The sequence below is a fragment of the Melitaea cinxia genome, chromosome 11 (genome assembly GCF_905220565.1).
Source record: "Melitaea cinxia chromosome 11, ilMelCinx1.1, whole genome shotgun sequence".
Lineage (NCBI taxonomy): Eukaryota > Metazoa > Arthropoda > Insecta > Lepidoptera > Nymphalidae > Melitaea > Melitaea cinxia.
Genome location: NC_059404.1, coordinates 15,686,917 through 15,713,596, shown reverse-complemented (window position 1 = coordinate 15,713,596; position 26,680 = coordinate 15,686,917). Strand labels below are relative to the sequence as shown.

Here is a 26,680-nt window from a genome sequence, read left to right as displayed (position 1 = left end):
TTGAGATTTTGTTATTAAAATTTCCTTATTTCTCTTATTTGCATTATTTTTGTTTGTAGTTGCTGTTTTTTTATACTGTTCAGTAAAATTTAGAAATAACGAGATTAATAATGTTAAAAACGATAATAAAACTGATTTTAATAAGCAACTATTTTCACATATTTTGTACTTGTCCCACCAGTCACAAAGACCTGTCCCACCAGTCACAATTTCAAATATTTTTTTTATTGTTCCTATGAAGGTTATCAGTCTAATTTTTAATGAAAACGAAAGCATATAGTATATATTTTACAACACAGAAAAAACAGATTTGAAAATTAAGTGGTTTGGCTGAAATTCGTCATTGAGTGCACAAAGGTAGAAGGGAGGGATTTTTCAGTGTCCCACCAGTCACATTCATTTAAATAAAATTTACAAAGAATTTAATAACTGTTTGGTTTTCTTTTTAATGGGATTTGATGAATTATTTATTTATCTAGGTGTTAAATGTATATTTCACTATTTTGTAAGTTCCGATGATATAGTTATAACTCAAAGTAGGTCAAATTCTGGAGTCAAATGTCCCACCAGTCACAATGGAATGCCCCTATTACAAAAAAAAAAAAATTTAAATAATTAAAAATAGTCAGTCCAGGATTTTTAGACACCCATTTTTAATATATTATCTAAAATACTAAATTTATTACAAAGTATGTTTCATTCTATTATCAGCTCAGTGAAGATCAACTTAGGTTCGGATTTTAGACCATATAGGAGCGAAAATTTGTTAGAACGTAATTAGTACCCTTGTATGTACGGTGTTTTTCACTCAAAAAAATCATTTCATATTCATAAAATAATACGTTTAAAAGTAATGTACTTAACTAAATGCAAAAGGTTTAGATGGATGTTTGTAACTTAATCTCATCAAAATGAGCCAATAGATAAAAAATATATATTGGTACAGCTATAGGTTGCAATCTGGAATACACATACATATACACAGCTAAGTTTTATTTTAGAAAAATCTTTAGTAATCGAGGGTTAGATTTTAAGTACCCATGCGTTTCGGGCTAGTTTGTATATATCAAATTAAGTATAAAGTTTGTAAATAAAGTATCCGTATGAAATAGTGAACAATAATTCCACTTATATTAGATTGATAAACTATACGCGCCGGAACTCAAACTCAGTGTATATAAATTAGAAGTCACTTAACCAAAACTTGAACTCTTTGACCGTTTCTACTAAATAGTTCCTAAGAGACGTCCATTGGAAATAAACACTAACTTGTATTCGTAACAGTTTACCCCAGCGACTTAGACCGCAAATCTAAAACGCCTCAAACAAAATGGCCGCCACGGGAACATTCCGTGAACTTACAGAATTTTTATTAGCTTATAAGGTTGGCACAGTGTTTTGAATATTTGAATTCTAGCTGGTTTCATTTTATTTCTCAAATGTACTAAATTTTACGAAGTTGGTTATGCAAAGAATATAATAATATACCTCCAAAGAATATAATATATATACCTCCAAAATGATTCATAAAATACATATCGCATGTACGTTTATTTGTAATAGTAATATCAGATTGACATAGTTGATAAAAATGAGAAGTGGCGCTGTATTTCATGCAAGAAATTACTTAATTTTGTACTAAAACACGGTTTATATATGATAATATCGATTCGTCTCTGAAAAGTCTATATTACGAATTGGTAGTAGCTTCACTTTTAAACATAATAATTACTTTGAAATTTAAAATTTTAAAATTACGATTCGAAAGTGATTTTGAAGCCTATTTGAATAAAGTTGTTTTTGATTTTGAATTAAGAACATGGATATTAAATTATAAGAGAAGTGATTTTACTGTTGTTTATGTAGAGTTCTGAAATTCGTGGTGTTTGATGTTTACAGTTACAGGATATTAAAAAAAATACTTAAAACTAAAAGTTATCAGTCACTCAGATTTTCTCTATTAAAGTTACTAAGTTTTAATAATTATTAAGAAATAAGATATAGAAATCACACACTTCGTAGCCTATTTTTTATACCTTGTCTTATACCCAAAGGTAAGACCTCTTTTGTGATGTTCCTCTGATTGTACTACTTTTGTATATTTTTATGGTGTACAATATAGAGATTATTATTAAATAGCTGTCCGGAAAGACTTCGTTCTGTCAAAAGTTAATAATAAAAATTGTTTTATTTTTTAATTTTTTTTTAAGTATAAACCTTCTTTCCTTCGTCATTCTCGGGTTATGCGCTTAGCAACATTCATTTTTATTTATATAGATAAAACATAAATATATTTAGCTGAATAGTTCATATACTCGTATAATATAAGGATAATAAAATAACATAATATATAAAGTCCTACGTTCATAAAATATCTTTTATAAAATTGGCAACACTAAATGATAAACAGCAAATTGAAGTTAACGCATTTAGTGTTATAGTTGGTCTCATTTAAAGTAATCTTCACTTAAACTCTTGGCTCCGAGCCTAAAATCAATAGTAAGATAAGCACTTAATGGTTTAATGGAAAGCTTTAATAAAACGTTGTACAATTTCTAGTTTAGTCTGGATCGAAGTGCTCGGTTTGTTTTTGGTTTCAGGGAGTTTAGTGGAACATAGCTTTCTAGGTCACTCGACCGTCACTTGGTACACAAACATATAATAAAATATTACAATCATTTTCACGTTTAGTAAATTACAAGTTTACGTTAAAAACGAGTAATATTAATTAGTCAAAACGTATACGGTACAATTATATCAGAAAACATAATAATATTAATGTTAGGAAGCAAAAGGTGGAATAAGAAGGCTACTCTTTCATTCAGAACGTATACAATTGAAAAGTATAAATAATCTATTGACACTGACTTATTTTTGAGTTTTTGTTTTTTGTCAGTTTCTAATTTCCGTTATTTTTTTTATTATTTTTTTATTTTTTTGTTGTTATAATACAAACATGTACCAAAAGTACAAATTACATATTCGCAAAAAAAAATCAACAATTAGGTTCACATACATTCCGTTACACGAAATAATTTTGAAGACTAAATAAATAAAATGTATTTTGATGTGATTCATGGTTTTGAACGTTATTTATTCAATGAGTAGTTATAATTAAGTTTTATTTATATCAATAAAACCTTTAATGTTGAACTTAAATCCACTTAAAATAACCGTATAATTATATATAATAAATAGCGAAGACCAAAAAAGTTACTATACTTTTTTATAATATATTGATAAAGTAAAAATAACACATAACAACTCGTTTTTCTTACATACCATGAAGATATTTCAAATACGAACCAACTAATCGAACTCGGTATCCAAAAACACATCCAGCAACGTAAGAGGTAAATATTTCAAAGCTATTTTTATGCAGAAACGGTAAAATATACACCTTTGCTTCCTTTAGCGTATCGTAAAATACGATTCGAAAAATATGGGTTATCGTATTTGCAAGCGATGCGCGTTGGAAGTGGCGAAGTTATGTGAGGTACTATTTCAACCTACTTAAAAAATATTTTCTATTCGACATTACATGCTTACACGTGTTCGTAAAAAAAAAACTGTTTATTGCTAACAAATGAAAATGCATTCTGACATTTCTTTACCGTGTGAATCACTATGGATCATACAATTATATAAGGTTATATAATTGCATTAATATATTGATATAATAACAATAATAATACTCTATATTTCACACCAATAAAAGTCACAACAATATAAATGAAATAAATGAAAAATGAATAAATATAAATATAAATGGAGAGATGGTTTGTTTTCGGTTATACTGTAAAACTACTGAACCGATCGGAATTATACTTATACCATAAGATGCAGAGTGATTCGAAGAAGGTTTAAGTATATATTATGTTGCTGATTAGTTATCTGTAAAAAAATATAGACGGACAGAGGTCTAGTAATAACATAAAATGAAATATGTACAAATGAGATCTTATAGCTGTAAGAGCGATCTCTTCCAGACAATTTTTTGGTATAGGACACAATATTATTGAACTTATAAACACTGGTTACACGAGCTATTACAAAACTTTTATTGCTTGCTTGAATTTTAATTCATTTTGGTATTGCTTCATCGTGTGGATCACAAGACTAACTTATGTAATAGAATTCCATCAACATAATGCTGAACTTGCAAACGTTATCAGTGTTAGTGAAAAGGTTTTCATAGTTTGTAGCTATCGACCGTTAAGATATATTTATTGTATGGATCACTATGGATGACAGGCCTTACAGTGGGAAATGGAATTATATCAATAAAATTTTGGACTTATAAATACTGGTCATAAGTGTGAGATAATTTTTTTTTAATATTTATTGGTAACAACGTTGAAATAATTTTTACACTCTGTCGTGTGTATCAACATGGACCATATGATTACACTAAGTGAATATTGCTTCAATATACTCTTTTAGTTATTAATATTTCTAAGCATACGTTTAATTAAATTAGAATATTCCTTCCTATCTACAATTTAAGTGGACTACGGGATATAAACATATCTATATCTAGTTGTGACTGAATTAGCATTCAAAATTCACCAGACATTTTGCAATCGTGAAACAGGATCGTATCCAACAGATTAATACCGTGAGTGATTTTGTCACGAGTTTGTAATGCGCCGCTATCCGTTGTGTCGACCAAATGTGTTATCATCTAAATTGGCATTGTTTTGAGATACATCCACAATTATTACGAAACACTAGCTTATCATTTAATTTATTAACTTTTAGCTTTTAGTTTTTTTTTCCATTGGGGTTTGTATTTCCAGGAAAAATTATGCTCAATCCATATAGGAAAAGCACGTAAGCCTGCTTAAGAAGCACGTAATTGTGGTTAAGAATTTAGCATAATTCGTATTTACATATACATATACTTATGATAATTTAGCTATTTATTTTTCTCTTTGACCGGTTTTACAACAAAAATGAAAATTCGGATTATAAAAAAATAGTTGTATAAATATTCAAGATAACAAGAACAACCAGTAAGCAATGTAATAAGTATCAGGAGCATAACATGATTTTTTTTTAATTAAAAAAAAACCAATCCTATTGACCATAGAAAACATTTCTCTCGTTGGCAGTAACTTATTTGTTGTTAATCAAGTAATAGCGAGCACGTTATAATTTTCAAGTCAGCATTAATTTCAGTACCCACTTTTGTAATTATCCTAAAAACTTAATCTTTGTTCAAATCAGCGCTTCCATTTTGAATAATAAATAAATAAATATCTACACAATACACACACGGTCGTCTGTTTCTAAAGTAAGCAACTTAATGCTTGTGTTATAGGTAACAGCCAACTGGTATAGCTACATATATTTTTTTCGATAAACATACATATAAATAATACATATAATATATATATATATATATATATATATATATATATATATATATATATATATATATATATATATATTACACCCAGACTCGGGGTGGGAATCGAACCCACAACCCTCGGAGCAGAAAGCAGGGTCAGTACAAACTGCGCCAACAGGCTAGTTTTGAATTATACAGAATATAATACTAATGTAGATCAATACCGTATCTAATGGTTATTAATTGTGCAGTCGTCCGCTACACATCAGAATCTAAGTGACAAATTGTCTGCACCAGTTAGCGTGTAAGTTAATTACAATTAAATAGAGATCATTAACCATCAGAGATTTACAAACAATTTTTTTTTATATTTAGATTAATTATATATTTAAAAAAAAAAATTTTTTTATACAACTAGGTCGGCAAACAAGCCTACGGCTCACCTGGTGGTAAAGCAATTACCGTAGCTTATAGACACTTACACCAGAAGCATTGCAAGCGCTTTTCTGTCCCTACCTCCAACTCCCACAGTAGGACTGGAACCTTACTCACCACAGGAACACGACACTGCTTGAAAGCAGTATTATTTATATGTCATTCTCCATTCTAATACGTCAAGGTATATAATTATTTAAGCCGATGATTTTGTCCAATATTTTTATTAAAATACACATAACGTTACTCGGACTTATAAATTACTATGCAATTTAATATGCAAGCCAAATTAGCATATCAAGACGGGAAATTAGGTTTTGTAATAATTTTGTCAATTTGGTGTAACCTATGTAATTAAATAAATATTACGCAATTTCAAAAATTAAAATGAACTATTTTTATAAAACATGTCATAATCTGTTTACGTCAGATAAAAAAAAAAGACTTATACACATTTCCTAAAACAACCATACGCAATTCTAATCAATTTTTCCTAAGCGTAAAGATTTTCGCGAAAATTTCTTCTGATAATTTTAAAACTACGGTGTCTGAAGAAAACACTATATTATCTACTAATTTTGAGATTCGTTTACTCGTGTGTGTTATGCCTGTATTAATTGACGAAAATACATTATTTCCTCATAAAACTAATACAGCTGTGAGTGATGTTGAATATTATCAATTATTTCTGTGGTTGTTAAGAAAAAGGAGATAAATACCTATATTTAAACTTTTCACAATGCAATCAATAAGAAAGCAACTCATGTGATTTGTTAGATAATTGTAACTTATGTAATGTTCAATATATTAGTGACTTAACTCCTTTTTTCCAAATAATATATACCAAAAAATATATCAAACATTAATATTTCTAATGAATAGGTGCAAAGATCTAATTTTCAACAGCCAAAGTTTTATTTATTGACTTAACAATAACTGAACTTATCACCCTTTTCCTTGATACCACATAATGTCATGTCAATGTCATGTTGGATTGATCTCGTGTATAAAAATAGATTCGTATTTATATGTCTCGTAAAAAGTAGAAAATTTGTCGAAAAATTTGAATAATTTTGTTTTTGTTTTCTTAGTCTCAATATGAGCAAAAAAAAAATCGCGAAAAAACTGAAGGAGTAGCCCTGAACTTTTGTTTTTTCGTTGTTCATTCTAATATCTAAAATACTGTGTTACTGTGTTTATAGTTACACTCTCCGAAATGTCTGGACCGATTTTTATGACTTTTTTACGTGGCTGGAATGAGAATAGATCGTAGAATGTATTTCATTCTGCTAGGTGATTAGGGTAAGGCACAATCTCTAGATTTATCTTTCTATGTAAACTTCACGCGGGCTAGTCTTTAGATTAAGAGCTGTCGAATTAATGTTGTCAAGAAATTATGCCGATAAACAGTCAAATTTGTGAGTTAGATAGGATAAGTTTATTTATATATATATTTTTGTATGAAATTATGAAAGGGTAATTTTTTTTATTCGACGGGTCTTAATTAAAAGACTCACCTTTAGGTGTTTGGTAGTTCGCATAGAACAATAGCTGAGTATTTTCTTTTTGTTTTGATAATACTCCCTTTTGTTAGAAATGATCTATAGATGTTAGAGATCCGATAATGAACTGTGGAGATGTATTATGGTAGATGACTTTAATGGTTGCCAGAAAATCAAAAGTGGTTTAACATTAGAATTATTTATACCTAATAAAAATTACTATGGTGTAGAGACTTTATAGTTTGTTATATCAATCCAGGCAGCTGTCAAAACTGTTCATGTTATTTTTTACATTCAATAACATTTACGTCAAATCAGAGTTCGTGACCACTCATTGTATGAATGTGGCCTTGACGAAGGCACGGTTTCCCACATCCTCTTTTCCTGTCCCAAACTCCTCCGTCCTATATATGACATCCTTCCCTGTGATATTCCCCGCCCTATAAATGTTCAATGTTTGATGTTAGTGTTTAGTCCCTACTGTACATTTTTGTGTAAATATTTTGAAGTAAATAAAATTAAGTTGTAAATAAACCACGTGTCTGTCCTAGTGTAATTAGTTTGTAATAGTTTAGTTACTAACAGCGGTTGTCTTTGTTTAACATTAAATGTTTGTGTTGTTTTAGGTGAAGGTGTAACAATGAAAGTCTGACTGTTTTGCCTGTTTTCAAAATTAAATTGAGACTGTTATCTCAACTGCACCGATACGACGATACTACGTGTGTTCTCCACTCTACGTGACATTGGCGGAATCAACCGTGCTTCTCTGGCACAACTGAAAGCCATTAAACTAATCAATCAAATAATCAACATTTACGTCAAGTGCAGTCCTAAATAATAATTCAGTTAAAATATTTTATTTTAATGGATAAGAAAGTTGTAAGTATTGAAGTTGGATTTTTGGAGTTAAAGAAACTTTATTCTCAAAAAAGAATACAATATTTACTTGTGTGAGAACATTAAATTAAAATTACGTATGGCGATGTGCGGTGAAACAAAGCAACAATCGCAAAACATACAGATTCTTTTAAATGAGGGTTTTTGTACTGTTGTTATCTAGTTTTATAGAAAAGCATAGACTGATTAGAATTAGAAGTGCTATGAGTTAGTAAAAATTGCATACATTTGTTTGTTTTTTATTTATTTTATGATTAATCGAAAACCATTCTACGTTACTATACTAGTCTTATTGTTACAATTTTTGTTATTTTGTGTTATTTTTTGTTGTTTTCTGTTTTTCACATATGTGTATTTTTAATAGCCTCTTAAACTAATTTATACTGTTTGCCTCTTTAATGTTTTTTGGTAAATTATTGTATAGTTTAGCTCCTTCAAATAAGTATAATACTCTTATTTCCGTATTTAGTAAGTTGAATTTTCAATTTATAAAAAAAAGGAAAATAATTAAACTCACATCAACAAGACGGTTTTGCAGTAAAACGGTCGATGGTCCATCCGTTCGAGGATAAAATGTCTTCAAAATCACCAGCGCTTTTTATAATCCCTAAGGATCTAAGCCTTAAACCCTTTGAATATTTATTGCTAAGTTTATTCTGTTTTTAGTCAATTAGAGTTGACCTTATTAAATAAATCTTATTTTAGACATGAGGATTATGACCTAGTGACTTTAAAAAAAAACGTATTTTTTTCGAAGTCGCTCATTAAGTTAACATAAGTTTAGTATCGAAGTAAATCTAAAAAATAAAGCTTGAATGTCCAGTTTACACACGGCAGAAGTGAATCTTCTGAAGGTGCCTACTACCTTGTGATTTGCGCGATTGTTCTGTCGAGGATGATCACAGCCTCGTGAAAAAGGTTGTAAGCGTCATGCAAAACGCGTCACTTACGCGTTTTGAGCAATAATCTATTCTATCTCATTCCCTCCTATACATTGCGATGCTATGCGTTATTTTCATTTTATCGAGTTTCAAATCACAACGATTCTAAAAAAAGTTTCACTTCAAAAAATACTCAAAAAGTTATTTTTATAGTATTCCGTACATGATTTAAAATACATATATTTTATCGACAGATCACCACAAATAAATTTTACCTAATTGCTGTTTTAATAAATTTGCAATTTTAATTTGAATGAATATTTTTGCATATAAAATACTTGGACGTCGAAATATAGGCAGTAAAATGTGTAGTCTGATTTGTAATTTAATATACCACATTCAGATGAAAATATATTATTATTATGAAAATACATTGTTGTCGTTCTAGTGTAATAAGAGAGGTCACCTTAGGAGGTTAGGTTCCCTATGAGATCAAACATTTGTACTGGATGTCTCGGAGAGCGAACGAAAGTCGAAACATTGAGCATGAGCATCACAAGCGAGTGCCGGCCATATCCATGCTGTCAACATACCACGACTTGGGACCAATATCTTTGGCGCGATTTTTTATAAAATTAAGATACTTCTAAAGTGGAGTTACTTCAGATTTTTAGAAGGATATTTTCTGCTTTACCCTACCTTAGTAAAACTTTGTTAACTTTTTTCAACTCCTTCTGTTTGCGTATACATAAATTCATGGAATACATATAAATTTCGAGGACAATACGAAATTTCGACGGCTGCAACAATCAATGCCTATTCAGGGGGAACTATTGTGTTTTAGAAAACAAGAGGTTGGTTTTGGTTGTCAATTTGAGCAAGTAATTGAGTTACTGGATTTTCACAGAGGTTATGAGACTCATAAACATGATTGTCACATTTGTTTATGTGGAAATAATACTGTTATATACAATCCATTGATTTCCACTTGGAAACCTGATTATGATATTGGTAGATTTAATATTCCAAATACGAATTTCTATTATTATTCCTATATCTCCGTAAATATGGTAGGTATCGTTTTTGCACATCACGTATTGTGTATTTTCATCGTCTTCTCTAGTACTTTTAAGGTTGACTGGATATAAGGCTGTATAGTTTTAAGGTTGCCATACTTTTAGTACATTTGAAAAAAAAAATACTAAATAAAGTATAGCAACATTGATAAGTCCCGTGCATTCAAAAATGATCGTGCATTTTTGAGAATTTAAATTTCGAAAACATGACCTGCAATCGACAGTTTTATATTGTCGTATTAACAAAACGCTGCCTTTTATGTATTTTAACTTCAAAAACGAACCGAAGTGCGACTAAATCGACGTGCATTTGTCCGAGTAATGCGTCTATTTATTTAGAAAAGGTTGGTCGAGGAGCGAGGATGGAATCAGGTTAACGGTTATATATAAATACCATAGACATATATAAATAGATAGATGCAACCAGAAACTGTTAAAACAATATACAAAAATAATAAAAAGTAGTGTCTCAGGCGGTATTGTCGTATATATATGTAGCTATTTCTTTAAAAACTCCATGCAGCCTTAATACGACTGGCAACTTGTGCAGTTCTGATTAATCATTATAGTAAAAAAAAAACCTTTACTTCTAAATATCATATATATTAATACGCTAAGGTTAAGATATTTGCCTCCCTTTTTAGAAAAAAAACCTCTCAATTAAACCACATAAATTATATATCATTTTGTAGATAATTGCTTACTCTACCGGTATTAACAACTAAAAAAATTATTATTGTTTTTGTTTTTTAAAATTAATTAATTATTAAAATTATACATATGGCGGCTTTAATTTTGAAACAACGTCAACATGACTGATTGGTAATTTTTTTTTATATATTGACAAGGAATATGTACAAGCAATAGCAGAAAAATAGTTTATAATTGTCAATTACAATTATGAAAAAATGAAACCAAATAGTGTGGCGTGGTCGACAACTAAACTGCTTTTCCCTAGTGATTTGACTATTTATATATAGTTATTACAACTGCATTTTTGATATTTAGACTTATCTTTGAAAATACAAAATAAAATGAAGTATTAATCTAAATTTTGCAAGAATAAGGACTTTGTCGCCTTGGCCATTTTTACTTTTACTGCTCCCAGCATGAATTCAATGAAAGCAGCACTGGATATAATCACCACAAAATTATCGCGTCTAGTTTAAATGTATTCTCCGATTCTCTGCATTAATTGTAAGCATTTAGTCATCCTGGCTATGACGCGCTTGCTTCAACTCACATCCAATTAACAGCTTTGATGGTGAGATTAGAGTAAATATTATTTGTTAAATAGTGAATATGACAAATTTTCTAAGAAAAATAATTATAATTATAAACTCATACTGTTTTAAGTCAATTTCTCTTTGTAATATTTAATGATAAATGAAATTTTAGTTTTTTTTTTAATCTAATTAATAGCATAATGCGTAAAAGAACTGAAGAGGGTGTAACATGTTTATGGTATATTTATATAGAAAAAAGACTTTAGCACGTTTAAATGATACTTTTATTTTGATCTGACTGTGATCATAAGAAGGCGACGACATTCGGTGCATATGATGCACGTGTGCATGGTGTTAGGATTGATAGATTGATTTAGAAAGTAAAGTCCCACACAAGATATCTTCATATGAAAAACGAGAAGTGTTGGAGTTTTAATACACTGCACTGCTTAACTGCACGTTGCCATATAATTTCCCTATCATAACCTACCTCTTCAGGTGTCTATGATAGCAACATACAGTTTCACATGACAGCTATATGTATAAAAATGAAGTCTCCTATATTCCTAAATATTCTAAAGCATTTTTATAATATAAAATAACATATAATAATAATTATCCCAGAACCTACACATTGTATGTTACGCTAATGTGTACTTAGATAAAGGGTCATGAGAAATAGGTACAGGGGATTTATTCAAAGCGATAGAAATGAACGCTTAACTTGGCTTATGCCCAGTTGATTTCGACCCATTTAATAACATTATCGTCCATTGTATAGAACAAAAGCAGATAAAGGTTCTATTACCGGTTATACCAAGATACGGAATAATTATAGGGGAGGTTATATGCATGCATATAAACTTATCCGTTTGCGCAGTTAGCCCTACTTACTGTTACGCTTAGTTTGTAGGTTCGATTCACCCCGAGTCTAGGCGTAATATATTTTTAAATACTATTTTTATTTACATTTATTCCAAAAAAAAAATATGTATACAATAATTTAACTATATTAGTAGTAGTAAAAAGCATTTATTTAATTTTTGTGCATCCGTCTCCAAATTTAGGTTTATCACATACTTGAGAATACAATTCATCACTTCAGTTTATTGTAGTCCACTACTGGACATAAGTCTCCCCAAGGTTTTCTAGAATCCTCAACCAGCCAACACCGGCAATCTTACGTAGATCGTCGGTCCAGCGGGCTGGGAGGCGTCCCACACTGTGTTTGCCAACACGCGGTCCCCACTTCAGGATACGTCTGCTCCAGCGGACATCATTCCTGCGACACAGGTGACTCACATCACAGCCCACTGCCACTTCAATTTGTTAATTTTAAAGACAAGTACACAATAAAAGCTTGTCACCACACTTTACTTCACTTTACGAAAAAAATTACACGTATTAGTGAAAATAAATCAATTAACAACACTTATACGCTTAATGGGTGTATTTTTCCTGTTTTTATTTTAATTTTAAAACAGGGTTTTATAACGAACTACTATAATAGCATTAGTTGTATAGTCCAGTCACACGCTGCAGTAACCGCTTTAGGCGTGAATAACTAGTGTTTCATTTTTTTTTCTTTTTATACGTGCTTTAAGAAACTAAAAAAGGATTAAACATTTCCTTTAAAAATGTTTGAAATTCTGAATTTTTCAGTTTATCCGTTATGTTGAGGAGTGAAAGACAAAAATACGAAGAAAATGTCTAAATTAATAACAGAAAATGTACATGATAATATTGTTTTACAAACAGTATTGTTTTGCCTTTTTTTAACTCATACCCTGATGGTATTCTCTTTGACGGGCTTATGTGTCAACCATTATGAAGCTTAGTGCAAAAACTAACATAGTAATAAGCATGGCATATCCAATTTATTTTAAAGGCTTTAAGCAACTTGCAATTTATATAAGCATGTATGTCGGGCTGCTTACCTATTTAGATAGATCAGGAAATTAAACAAGTCGATCTGATTGATTTTAATTTTTAAAAATTCCAAACGAATTACGAGTACTTAAATATCGCGACAAGCTTTTATATCATACAAGCTGCCCGGCCAGACTTCGTTCTGTCAAAAGTTAAAAGTGAATATAATTTTTTTTTGTATTTAAACCTTCCGTGGGCCTTAAGGAACACAAAAAAATAAATTAGCCGAATTGGTCGAGCCATTCTCGAGTTATGCGCCTAGCAACATTAATTTTTATGTATATAGCCACCCAGTCCGGCTTCGCACGGGTACAATGCTGATACTAAACATACTACAGAATGCCTTTATTTATAGTGTGAAGCTAAGCTAGCTTATAGCGTGGTTATTAACATAATAACAACAACATTCAAATATGCGTCGTTAGATTACACGTTGTTACAGAATGCATTGAAAAAATAAAGGTTCACTGCTCGTTCCCCGTAGGTGATAGCGTGATAATATGTAGCCTATATGTTGACCCAACTTCTTAAACAACTTCTTAATTCGTGCCAAATTTGAAGTAAATCCATGTAGTACTATTTGAGTTTATTCCGGACATACATACAGACAAACAGACAAACAGACAAAAATTCTAAAAACTATATTTTTGGCTTGGGTTTCGATTGTAGATCACACCCCAAGTATTCTTTAAAAAAATATTCATTGTACAGTTTTGACTTCCCTACCATTTTATTACATGTATAGATAAGAAGATAATACTAGTTGTGTCACGACTTCATATGTTGATAGTAAAAGTTTTAAAGGAAAAGTTTGTTTACTCCCTTTAGCGTATTGAAGTAAAAGCTTGTTTTGTAAAAATATTGGTCATAGAAATAAATAATAAGCTAACAGACAATTCCATCACAGCGCATGACTAATATTTGTATAGTTGATACACATGTTAGGCGTTTGTGGTTGTGTGTTGAATTTTTAGGATTTAAATTATACTGGGGCACGTTAAGTAGGATGTGTTTATTAATTTATTTGTTTGTTTATCTTTACTTATAACCTACATATGTCATATTTAGCGCCTTAATTCCGGTTTCAAAATATCTAATATTTTTTTTAAAGAAAATGATACGAATATCCCTTAAATAATTTTCATTTAGAATTTCATTCGCTGAATGATAATAAAATAATAAGGAAAAATTAAGAGAAACCAAACAAATTAATCGTAAAGGATCTCGTAATTAAAAACCTCTTAAAGTTTTTTAGGGATAAATGAAGACACAACACTTTTAGGTGTTCCTTTTTTAAATTATTAATATCGCAATTGTTTGCCATTATCTCTGTTAAGTTTTTTGTTTTGTTTTTTAAATGAATGTAAAAATATGGAAATTATATGCATATTAAGCAATCACATTTCGGATATGGGTACGGATACATAATAGTAGGATTTTTTTTTCGTATTTTCTAGTAATAGTAAATAAATAAGTAAATAAATAAACGCGTGACACTCAACGGCCCCAGTAGAATTTCCTCCTGTATCGGGAGTTCGGAAACACAAATAAAACACAAGCACAAACGATCACGGCAAACATCTATATGGCCAATACAAATGTATCTCATGGAGATCAAACTCGCGACCGCCAGCGCAACAGCCAGTGCTTATGATCGCTGCGCAACACGTCGTCAGTTTTCAATAAAATCTTTTTGGTTGTATTGCTTATAACTGGCTGGTTTTGATACCACGAAAAGGTGACATTTTAAAAATGAAACGAGATTAAAAAAACCTGTTCTCGCCACTTTTCATTTGTTTTTTCGACCGCCAAAATAGGTGAATCCAATGAAGAAATTCGTCACACTTTAATTGTTTGGCTATACAAAAAGCTCAATATATGGGCGCCACATAAACTCACTGAAAGAAACTTAATGGACCGTGTACTCATTTGTGATTCTCTCATAAGACTTAAAGATATCGAACCATTTTTGTAGAGACTGATCATTGGTGACGAAAAATGGATCACCTACGATAGGAATGTACGAAAGAGATCGTGATCAAATGTTGATCGAGTTGCACAGACAATCTCAAAACCTGGGTTGACACGCAATAAGGCAATATTGAGTGTATGGTGGGATTGGAAGGGCATCGTTCAAAAATCATCGATTTGGATTTCTACCACCAACAGCTGATGAGGATTAAGCGAGAAACTGAGAATAAACAACCAGAATTGATCAACAGAAAATGTGTCGTCTTTCATCAGGACGACTGACCACACACGTCTTTAGCCACTCAAAACAATTGAGTGAGTGTGACTGTGAAGTCTTAATGTATCCACCATATGGACCCCGATCTAGTACTCTCAGATTCCCATCTGTTTTGGTCTCTTCATAATTCTTCAGGCAGTGTAAAGTTAACGTCAAGAGAGGAGTTTTAAAGTACTTGTCGCGGTTTTTTAATGAGGAGGCCCAAATTTTCTGCAGCAAATTAATCCTGTCACTACCTACGAGATGGCGGCAAGTTATCGAATAAAATGATACCTATATATTATAAATAATGTAAGTAAATTTTGTAAAATCTCCTTAATCTCTCCTTGAATTTTTATATGAAAAAACGAAGAAAACTCACCTTAAATTTCTATATAAAATTACAAAGAAAATTTTTCCCTAACCGAATATAATATTAGTTTCATGTTATGGATATGATAAAAATTCGAATTATCCATTGTTGCGGTTACGGATATTAAAATTCTAAGGATGTACGAAAAAACTAGAGTGTCTAGACTAGACTAGTGTGTCTTTCAAGGTAAAAATAAAACCATGTCATATTAGACTACTTTTATCTGATTTTATCCGAAATTTTTATATATTATTTCGGATATTCGATGGTTTTGGTTACTGTTATGGAACTCCATATTATCACTAAAGCCTATCGCAGTCCACTGCGGGGCATAGGCCTCCACAAGTTCGTGCCAAAAATGGCGTGAAATCATGTGTTGCCCATAGTCACCACGCTGGGTAGGCCGTTGGTGAACGCAGACCGCATCGTACCGAAGACGCTGCTTCCCGTCTTCGGCCTGTGTATTTCAAAGCCAGCACTTGGATGGTTATCCCACCATCGGTTTTTAAGTTCCAAGGTGGTTATCCCTTAGACGCCTCTTACGATACCCACGGGAAGAGAGGGGGTGGCTATATTCTTTACTGCCGTAGTCACACAGCGGATTAAATATGAAGTTGTTTTGTAATTATTATCTGTGATAAAAAATAAACCTGGGTAAAAAGATTACTTTCAAATCGATTACAAAAGCTTAAAGAAATAAACTAACCTTCAATTTAAGTTATTATAGCCATCCACCAACCTTAAAAAGTCCACTCCTGGATATATATATATATTCCTTAACAAAGTTTATTTACTCAAGTTTGATGATCTGGTTTGCATCTCCTTTTAATGGTTTCAGCTCCAAAAATAATATTCACCGATATAATTAGGTTTTTCAATCAGACAAAATCCAATCGCACACATAAATAAAGATAGATTCCTTAAAAAAAAGGAAATAACAATTATTACTATAGCAACAACAGTTGTAAAAGATTAGTCACTAACAGTCTTTGAAACTATTGTATAATCAACACAAAATTTCCAAGACATATTCAAAGGAAAAGAAGCGTAAGAAAACATTTCTTTATATATAAAAGAAGTGGAAAATGGCCAATCCTTTTTGAGTATAAGACAAAAGAGTCCGAGATTAAAGTTTTGTACATAATTATTTATATGGCCGGAGAGAAAATTAATTCACCCCCGCTTTTAACTTAGAAATTTCTTAGCTGCCTTATTAGGTCTTTTGCTTACAACTATTTGCAGTACGAAGGAACTTAAAAAGACCAACGAACAATGTGTCTTGATTACCCTTTTAGCACTCTGCTTGTTTCAGTTTGTTTTTGCTAGATATATAAGGATTTTTCTAAATTTACTTTTTTGATTAAAGAAAACATTGTTTCTAAAATTATAGATAAAACTTACTTAAAAATTAAGAAAAAAAAATTACTTCAATTTTAACGATCAAATTTCTTTCTTTAATTATTAGGTTATCTTAAATTTTTATTCAAGTAATGACTTCCTCGAAATTACATTAAAAAATTTCATAGACAGTTGCAAAGGGATATTAAAAAATGATCAAGTAGGATATCGCTAAACTGCACCAACATCTTTAGAACACAAAATCAAATTATCATATGCTACGGCGATTTTAGTTAACTTACTCAGGATAGCATTATCCTACTTAAAAAAAGTTTTGTAAAATTAAAATATTGTATACTCAAAGTCTATTTCTATCTTGTTAATTTATACAAGATAAGCTTCCAAGCCGAAATCTTTGAATTGTGTGGCAGTAGACACCGTTAATATCTCATTTCAAGAATGATTTAGTACTATGGCACTAAGTGCTCATATCCATTTGCTTAAAATACCTTTGTTCTTGTTAATTCAAAGCGATGCTAAGTATCCCTAAGCTCACTTGATGCTCACGCATATTAGTTAGACAAAGTAGGACTATATTGAAAAGTCTCACGCTTTTACTTGAATTACTAACATTAAATTTATTATAGAACTAGCTGTACCCTCGACTTCGTCCGCGTGGAATTAAAAAAATATATTCAGTTCGCAAAGTTACTAAATAAATAAATTCCCAAAATAAAAGTAGCCTAAGTTACACATTATTACATCAGCTATTTGCCAGTGAAAGCCCCGTCAAAGTCGGTTCAGCTGTTTCAGAGATTAGCCGGAATAAGCAAGCAGACAGACAGATAGATAAAAGTTTAAATTTTTTTTAATTTGGTATACGTACCGTGTATACACATGCATATGCATTAAGTAAAAAGCGGTTATATTAATATTAAAACAGACACTCCAATTTTATTTATTTGTATAGATAATTTTATTGTAATGATCAAATATAAAATTAATGGCTTTCTAATGAAAATTAAACAGATATGATTATATTATAACGTATCAAAATTTTAGAAAATTATTATAAATTATCAACATTGAATTAGTGACCCAAGTGCGTAGATTATCTTCATCTTAATAACATATGAGGGTATGTTTAAGAGTAAGAGAGCTAGAAGCGAGTACAGTACATTTCCTATATTACAACATTACATTTCAAGTATCTATTCATTACAGCTCATCAAGTCCTTTCAATTCCACTGTATGTGATTTCTTTGATAGTTGATGAAGTTTGTTACTCCTTTTTTCCCGCAAAACTGATAGTAACAAAGTTTAGTACGCAAAAAGCTGACGATCCAAAAAGGTACACAGAGGATTCTTCAACTCTGAATCCCCAGGGGATTGTAAGTTACTCGAACATTGTCTATTGAACTTGGCAGAAAATTTTAACAGTCTGATGTTGTTTCAGTTTTTCGAATCAGATGACATTTGTTGTAGTTGATCTACTCAACTTGTTAATAGATCGTAACATGACCTTTAACTGGATAATTATTACTTTAGAACAGAACAGCTAGGTAATGTAACGGAACAATTAATAATTATAGTTGAGATTAATAAAATCATAAACTACTTAGCTCTATAATTCTATCAAACTGTTTAGTATATATTTCACATAAAAACTTACAGAACAACCCAGTAATATATCGTATAAAACAAGTAAAAGTTCTAGAATTACGTAATAAAAGATGTCTCTCTTGACCCAATAACACATGATGTTCACTTACAATAATAAAAAGGAAATGTCCCTAATGTCGTCGTAAGTTTTACGAGCTTGTCGCCTCTGTTCTATATTCAATTAGTACTTCGTGACGCGTTACTATTTGTTAGAACGTATCAGTTACTTGTTGTGAATTCCATAAGTATATTTATAAATCGTATCGTAGTTTTTGGTCAGAAATACGTTTTATGATATAGCCATGAATATAAGAATAATCTATAAATGTTTTTGTTTAACTCAGATATGGTACAGCACGATATATCCTAGTCAAAATTTTGAGCAACCCGACTGAGGTACTACCTCGACCTTAGAGAAGATCAAAGCTAAATAATGCTGCTTTCAAGCAGTATTGTGTTCCTGTTGTTGAGTAAGATTACCGAAGCTTCTCGGGAGAATTTGGGTAGGATCGCCAGTTTAAAAAATTGGTGTTGGAGGCGCCTATAAGCTATGGTAATTGCTTACCATTGGTGCTCCTCGCCGTAATAATAGATTGGGAGAAGAGTAAATATCTCGTGTTGTTCCTCGCCGCGGTGTCAGATTGGGAGTGTCTCGCCATGGCCACCGCCTGCGTCGCTGGGCTCGTTCCCCGCCCCGCGCTCCGCAGACCGCAGACCGTCGATCGAAACGTTGTAGCGTAAACAAACTCCCCGGGTTGAAGTGGAATCTTCAAGAAATAGGTAAAGGACAAATATTGTTGTAAGCACGCCGGATGGTGCCACGCTTGGTCCTCAACTCGGCGACCCTGTTGATTCCATCGCTGCCCGGATAGACTTGCACGACGCGCCCCAATGACCAGCATAAAGGTGGGAGCGCTTTATCCTTTATAAGAACAAGCGTTCCGATTGCAAGACTGTCGGATGATGTAGCCCACTTGGTCTTCTGCTGAAGAATGGAAAGATATTCTAAATTAAATCTCCTCCAAAAGTGCTGTTTGAGGTATTCCACTCGTTGATATCGCTCCAGGCGACAGATATTAATATCTGTAACCTGTGGAGTTGGAACAGACATTAGTGAGCGTCCAATCAGGAAGTGAGCAGGAGTAAGGGCACAGAGATCAAGGGGATTAGTAGAAAGTGGAGTCAAAGGACGAGAATTTAATATTGCCTCTATCTGAGTTAGGCACGTAGCTAGTTCCTCGTAAGTTAAGTGAGTGAGTGTGAGCAACCTTTTTAGATGGTATTTTGTAGAACGGACGGCAGCCTCTGCTAATCCATTGAAATGGGGGGAATAGGCTGGTACAAATGAAAATTCAATGCCCTCCTGAGCCAATTCAGCTGCAACATTTTTATCCTGTAAACATTTTTTAAATTCATTACATGCACCAACGAAACTAGTTCCGTTATCGGAAAGAATTTTACGCGGTTTACCACGTCGTGCCATGAAACGATTCAAAGCGGCCTTATACGCCTCCTTAGTGAGGTCTGTAGTGAGCTCCAGATGTACGGCTTTAGTGGCCATACACACAAAAATGCACAGATAGGACTTTATGAGCTTAGACCCTCGACCCTTTCGATCAGATATCAGTACCGGCCCAGCATAGTCGACACTAGTGTTGAAAAATGGAAACTCTAGTTCACTTCGAGTCGCAGGTAACTGTCCCATAATAGGCTGGATACTTTGGGCACGAAAGCGACGACATTTAATACACTTACTGACAGTTGATCTAGCCAAATTTCTCCCACCTAATGGCCAGTAAGTTTGACGAATGTTGGCCAAAAGCAACTGTGGGCCTGCGTGTAAAAGTTTGGTATGTACATTTTCAAATAAAATTATTGTTAAATGATGCTTACCACAAAGCAAGATCGGGTGTTTAACATCAAACTCGTAGTGGGAATTGACGAGCCTGCCCCCCACGCGAATAATGTCTTCACCGTCAATGAAGGGAGTAAGTGCTATTAACCTGTTTTTATGAGATAGTGCCTTCCCCGATTTAAGTAAAGCGTACTCCTCTGGGAACATTTCACGCTGAGCTGCACGAATTATGCAGCATAAAGCATTTTTTAATTCCTGACACGTAATAAAAGCTGATAATTTTAAATCCTTATTTTTAATTAATTTTAGGTTGTAAATAAATCTTAAAATATAAGCTACGACGCGTTGTAAACGATTAAAATTTGAATGATGATTAATTAATTGGATTATTATGTTATTGTTATTAGGTGATAAGGTACTAGTGTAAGAATAGTTATTTTTACATTTATTGGGATTAGAAACTACCTCTGGTAATTGAGATTTTATATGTTCGTTAGGTTGTTTTGGCCAATTGCAATCAGATTGCAAAAATGACGGACCTGACCACCATAATTTAGACTCGCTAATAATGTTGGCCTTCAACCCTCGAGAAACAAGATCCGCCGGGTTATCCTTAGTCGGCACATAACCCCATGTCGCATTCGACGTACTTTCTTGTATCTCGTTTACTCGATTTCGTACAAAGGCTTTGAGGTTTTGTGTCGGTATCGCTAACCAACCCAGCACTATAGTAGAGTCACACCAAAATTGAAATTTGTGTATTGGTAAGGTAAGTGAACCTTTAACCTTTGCGAACAATCTTGAACCCAACAGAGCTCCACAAAGCTCAAGCCGGGGAATGGTAGTAGGCTTAATTGGTGCTATACGACTTTTTGAAGTTAACAAGCGCACAGTGACAGCCCCTAAATTACTTATTGATCTGATGTAAACGCAAGCACCATAAGCTTTTTCTGAGGCATCTGTAAATATATGTATTTCATGCTTGACTGAGTCATTACATAATATCCATCTCGGGATACTAATGTTGTTTAAAAATGACAAAGTGTTTGCAAATGAAAGCCACAAATTGGTAATTTCTGGCGACAGTTCATCATCCCATTTACATTTATTTATCCATAAGGTTTGCATTATAATTTTTGCTTCAATTATGCATGGACTTACTAAACCTAGTGGATCAAAGATCTGACTAATAGTTGACAAAATGTGTCGTTTTGTCACCTTTGACTGGGACTCAACATTAATAAAAAATGATAGACTATCCGATGTACATAGCCAATTCAAACCTAAGGTTTTACAGTTGTTGTCGGAAGCAGTACGTGACAAATCTAACATATTATTATTAAATTCTAAACAACCTAATTCCTTCAAAATTTGTGAATTATTCGATTGCCACTTTCGCAGATTAAATTTAGCCGACTTCAAAATAGTCTTAACGGTTTTACATAGCTCTACAGCACCCGAAATACTGCTAGAACCGCTTAAATAGTCATCGACATAAAAATCATGCCTTATGGATTCTTTAACGTTATCTTGACTGGCTAAATCTGATAACGTAACAAGACATTTAGTCGCTAAATATGGAGCTGATGCTGTGCCATATGTCACAGTATTTAATGTATATGTTTTTAATGGTTCCGTGGGATCTTTACGAAAAACTATGCGTTGCAACGGCCTCTGCGAGGGATTTACCTCGATGGCTCTATACATTTTTTCAATGTCTGCCGAAACCACGTATTTATGTTGACGAAACCTTAATAAAATAGAAATTAGGTTGTCTTGAATAGTGGGCCCTACCATCTGTATGTCATTAAACGATAGGCCCGACGTAGTTTTAGCAGAGGCATCAAACACGACACGCAACTTAGTCGTGGTACTAGAATCACGAATGATACCGTGATGGGGTAAAAAATAACTAATTTTATTTTTATACCGTAACATATTATTATCTTCGGTCATGTGACCTAACCGCTCGTATTCAGACATAAAATCTAAATACATATTTTTGAACTTAGTATCACGTTCAAAACGTTTTTCTAACGACAAAAAACGACGTTTTGCAGTCACAAAAGAATTACCCAATGTAGAAGGTTCCGCCTTCAGAGGTATTGTAACTACGAAGCGACCATCGTCTTTTCGTGTAGTATTTTTATAAAAACAATCTTCGCATGCTCGTTCTTCTAATGAAAGAGAATGCTTTTCATTAATGGAGTCTAGCTCCCAAAATTTAGACAAAGCATTATTACATTCAATATTGAGTAGATTGCAAGAATGCGAACGAGATGAGCGTGAATTGTAAGCTACGGAGCCAGATATTAACCAGCCCAACTTACTTTCACATAACTTTGGTTGATTTTTGCCTAAATTTATATGATTGGGCTTGATAGCACTCCAGAAGACGTCTGCACCCACCAATATATCCACAACTGATGGAATGTGAAAAGAGGGATCAGCTAATTTTAAACCCTCTGGGATTACCACGTCTTTAATATTAATACGAGATGACGGTAATAGTCGCGTGATCTCGGGTAATATAAAACAGTCAATATCGACGTTGTAATCGTCATAAAGTGACTCGATTTTTAAATTGCAAGATTGTACACTAGTGCTGGTTTGATTATTAATACCTGTAACCTTTGAGTATGCATCGCTTCGGGGTAAACGCAGCTTATTACAAAGGCTCTCGCTAATGAAATTGGCTGTGCTACCGTTGTCCAACAGGATACGGGCATCGTACTTCTCGCCTGCACTGTTGACCACCCTCACCAGCGCTGTGGAAAGCAAAACATTTGTACGAGTAGTAGGCTGTAAATTTAAGGTGTTTGCTGAAAGCGAAATACTTTCAGATGTACTAGGCAATGGGTCCAAAACAGCTGGTATGTCTGTCCGCTCTATGTGCAATAAGGTATTATGTTTAATTGAACAATATCTGCAATGTGAAAACTTGCATCGTTTTTCAACATGACCGATACGTAAACAGTTCATGCAAACTTTAAAATCTTTAGCCTTTTGAATACGTGATTCTATAGGTAGTTTTCTATAAGATTCACAGCTATATAAAAAATGTTTACCGGAACACATGGGACATTTAAATTTAGAGTTATTAGCAGAAGTATTCTTGCCTTTTGAATTTTCTGATGTAACAATGAAGCTTTTTGTGTTATTATTTTTCTCTAATTTATTTGTATAAAGTGTTTTATTGTGTTTAATATTATCCTGTAATGTTTCGAGTAAATCAGCTGTGTTATTTATAAATGTACAAAACTGTGATAAAGTAGGTGAATTATCGGCCAAAGTATTGCGGTACTCCTCCCACTTTCTACTGGTATGTAAATCCAGTTTTATAGACATCATATAAATGATGAGAGTATCCCAATGCTCCGTGGGTTCATTTAATGTTTTAAGGGCTCTTATATTTTTATTAGTGACGTCAACAAGACGTCGTAAAGAAACACTAGATTCCGTTGATAACGGTTCTACATTAAATAAAGCTTGGACATGGTTGTTTATAAGTAAACGGTTATTGTTGTACCGTTCGCAAATTAAATTCCAAGCGATGATGTAATTATCGCCTTTAAAATCTATATTTTTTATTATTTCTGCAGCTGTACCCTTTAGAGAGGCTCGCAAGTAGTGGAACTTATTAATATCGTCAATACAAGTATTTTCATGAATAAGAGAATTAAACGTGTCTCTATACTCTAGCCAGCACTGATAACTGCCGTCAAAGTGAGGCAAATTAATTTTAGGTAATCTAATAAAATTGTTTTTAGTCCTACCTGTCATTGATGCTTCGGAACCGGTCACAAAACCTGCAGAGTCACGACGCTTGCTACCCTTATTCAGCAAGCTCCGAGCCACCGCAAGCAACGCATAATACTGCTCTTCGAACTGTGTCCTCATGGCGTAGGCTTCCTCCGGTTTATCCGCCAAAGTCTCGATCTCGGTCTGTAATTCGTCATACTCCGAGTACAAGGCATTATATTTGTCAAAACGGCTTTCTAATTCAATAATTTGCAATTCGGAAAGAATTTCGCAACTTTTTACTACTTCTAAATAATTACTAAAGCTGGTAAGCTTAGCCTTCATTGAGCTACGTCTCTTAATTAATTTGTCAGCCATTTTGTGAAGGAACTAATTTCACTGGTACATGCAAATAAATATTAACACTTAGCAACGAAAATAAGAGGAAGCAATATAAGCTAAATAAATCGCTTAAAAGGAATTGAATGACTTAGTAACAATATGTTCTATACAAAGCAATAAATATTTAATGCAGGTGTTCAAGCACACGTGTGACTCGATATGACGGTCAAGGACGATTTTTATGATCTTAATAATAATTAGCGACGTTATGATTAAGCATTTAAAGTTCAAATTAGCCAAGCACTACAGCGATAGAAAAAGTGAAAGTAAAACACTCCGCTAAGCTACGCACTTTGAACTCGATAGAATGGCAGAAATAATAGATTTTAAAGAATGTATAAATACACTGGAAAAAATGAATTAAAAGGCCTAAGGAAAGGAAAAATTGGAACAACTCACAAATACCCTTATCCTCATCCACAGATCATCAGTGTAGACTTTCAATCTTCAACCGTAGACAGCGATGATTTGCACATTTAAACGAGACGGGTTCAAAGTCCGTTGTCCTTTGTGTATTCTTATTAGTTGTTTTAAAGTAATTGTCTTCGTTTGGGTTCTCCGTCGAAGGACCACTGGTGCTCCTCGCCGTAATAATAGATTGGGAGAAGAGTAAATATCTCGTGTTGTTCCTCGCCGCGGTGTCAGATTGGGAGTGTCTCGCCATGGCCACCGCCTGCGTCGCTGGGCTCGTTCCCCGCCCCGCGCTCCGCAGACCGCAGACCGTCGATCGAAACGTTGTAGCGTAAACAACCATCAAGTGAGCTGTTAGCTTATTTGCCGACTTGTGTTTGCAAAAAAATGTGTGTATTAATTACGTATATATTTTTTCATAATAGGTCAAAATTTATACAACATTTCCTCACGTTATTTTACCTGACCTAAAAGCAGAAGAAGAATAAAAAATAATTGAATTCTTAACGATGTTAATCAAGTTTAAAGGCTTAACCGTCAGTTATAATTTATCTTTATATATAGTCTGTGCTTATGTAATAGCCGTCTCGATCGATGCTTTATCATACCTCACCTAATAGGTACAGCCATTCGAAAGTAATGATACCACAGATAACATAGTAACACACAGACCCAAATCACGAAACTTATTAGAGACCTATTTAGTGAGCAGTTGTTTTTACACATTATTTTTTTAAAAACATTTAGAGCCGACACGTTTATTATTGTTTTCGTCTTTTTCTTGTTCGCTTGAAGGATGAAAGTGCTAATTTTTATGCCACTGTTTTTTTTATGTTTTTTATTCTTTATTACAGCCATACAGCCTTAAAGACTAAGTCGGCTAGAGACTTTTAAATATGAAATGTTATCATGAATTTTTTAAATGATAGTTAGGACAAATTAATGCTTTTAAAAACAAAGTTTGGCATATTTTTATTTTTTGTTGTTAAAAGGTTTACTTACGAGTTCATATCGAACCGTCATATTTTGACATTTACGCCACTTAAAGTTTAATATTTAAGTAGATTTTTTTAAATATTTTACGTACCTAATCAAATTGAAGTAATTAGATGACACACGCTCTTCAGGTTAGTTTGACAAATATTTGTTTTCAGCTGTGAGAGTAGATTTCAGTTGTAAATCTCAAATTACTCAAAAATAATAATAATTATTATTATATTTTGAAAGTTTATAACAGACGCTAATTTTATTTTCAAGTATCAAACTGAGTTAGTAATTTCTATTTTTTTTATATTTTCAAAATATTTAAATGCCAACATTTGAATATAATGGTTAATAGGTTTAGGTGGCTATTTTTTTTAAATTTCTAACT

The 26,680-nt window shown here is 32.6% G+C and overlaps 1 protein-coding gene and 1 long non-coding RNA gene across 2 annotated transcripts; both read right to left on the bottom strand.

Moving 5' to 3' along the window:
- Positions 1–6,298: 6,298 nt before the first annotated feature.
- Positions 6,299–15,265, bottom strand: LOC123657746. The gene is made up of 3 exons (XR_006743757.1): positions 15,189–15,265; positions 11,155–11,158; positions 6,299–6,312 (listed from the first exon to the last, which is right to left on the bottom strand). It is a non-coding gene; the product is annotated as an uncharacterized LOC123657746 (long non-coding RNA).
- Positions 15,266–19,668: 4,403 nt separating this feature from the next.
- On the bottom strand, positions 19,669–24,873 carry LOC123657649. The gene is made up of 4 exons (XM_045593171.1): positions 22,830–24,873; positions 21,220–22,472; positions 20,793–21,009; positions 19,669–20,732 (listed from the first exon to the last, which is right to left on the bottom strand). Exons 1-4 carry the CDS (start codon positions 24,871–24,873, stop codon positions 19,669–19,671), a joined length of 4,578 nt encoding a protein of 1,525 aa, XP_045449127.1.
- Positions 24,874–26,680: the final 1,807 nt, after the last annotated feature.

What these genes read in the sequence shown, in the direction of transcription:
- LOC123657649 (XM_045593171.1), bottom strand. Translation starts at nt 24,873, where the DNA reads ATGGCTGACAAATTAATTAAGAGACGTAGCTCAATGAAGGCTAAGCTT. An exon ending in GGCGGAACCTTCTACATTGG is followed by an intron (nt 22,473 to 22,829) that starts GTAATTCTTTTG and finishes TGGTTTCGGCAG; the next exon opens with ACATTGAAAAAATGTATAGA. An exon ending in TAAAATCTCAATTACCAGAG is followed by an intron (nt 21,010 to 21,219) that starts GTAGTTTCTAAT and finishes ATTACGTGTCAG; the next exon opens with GAATTAAAAAATGCTTTATG.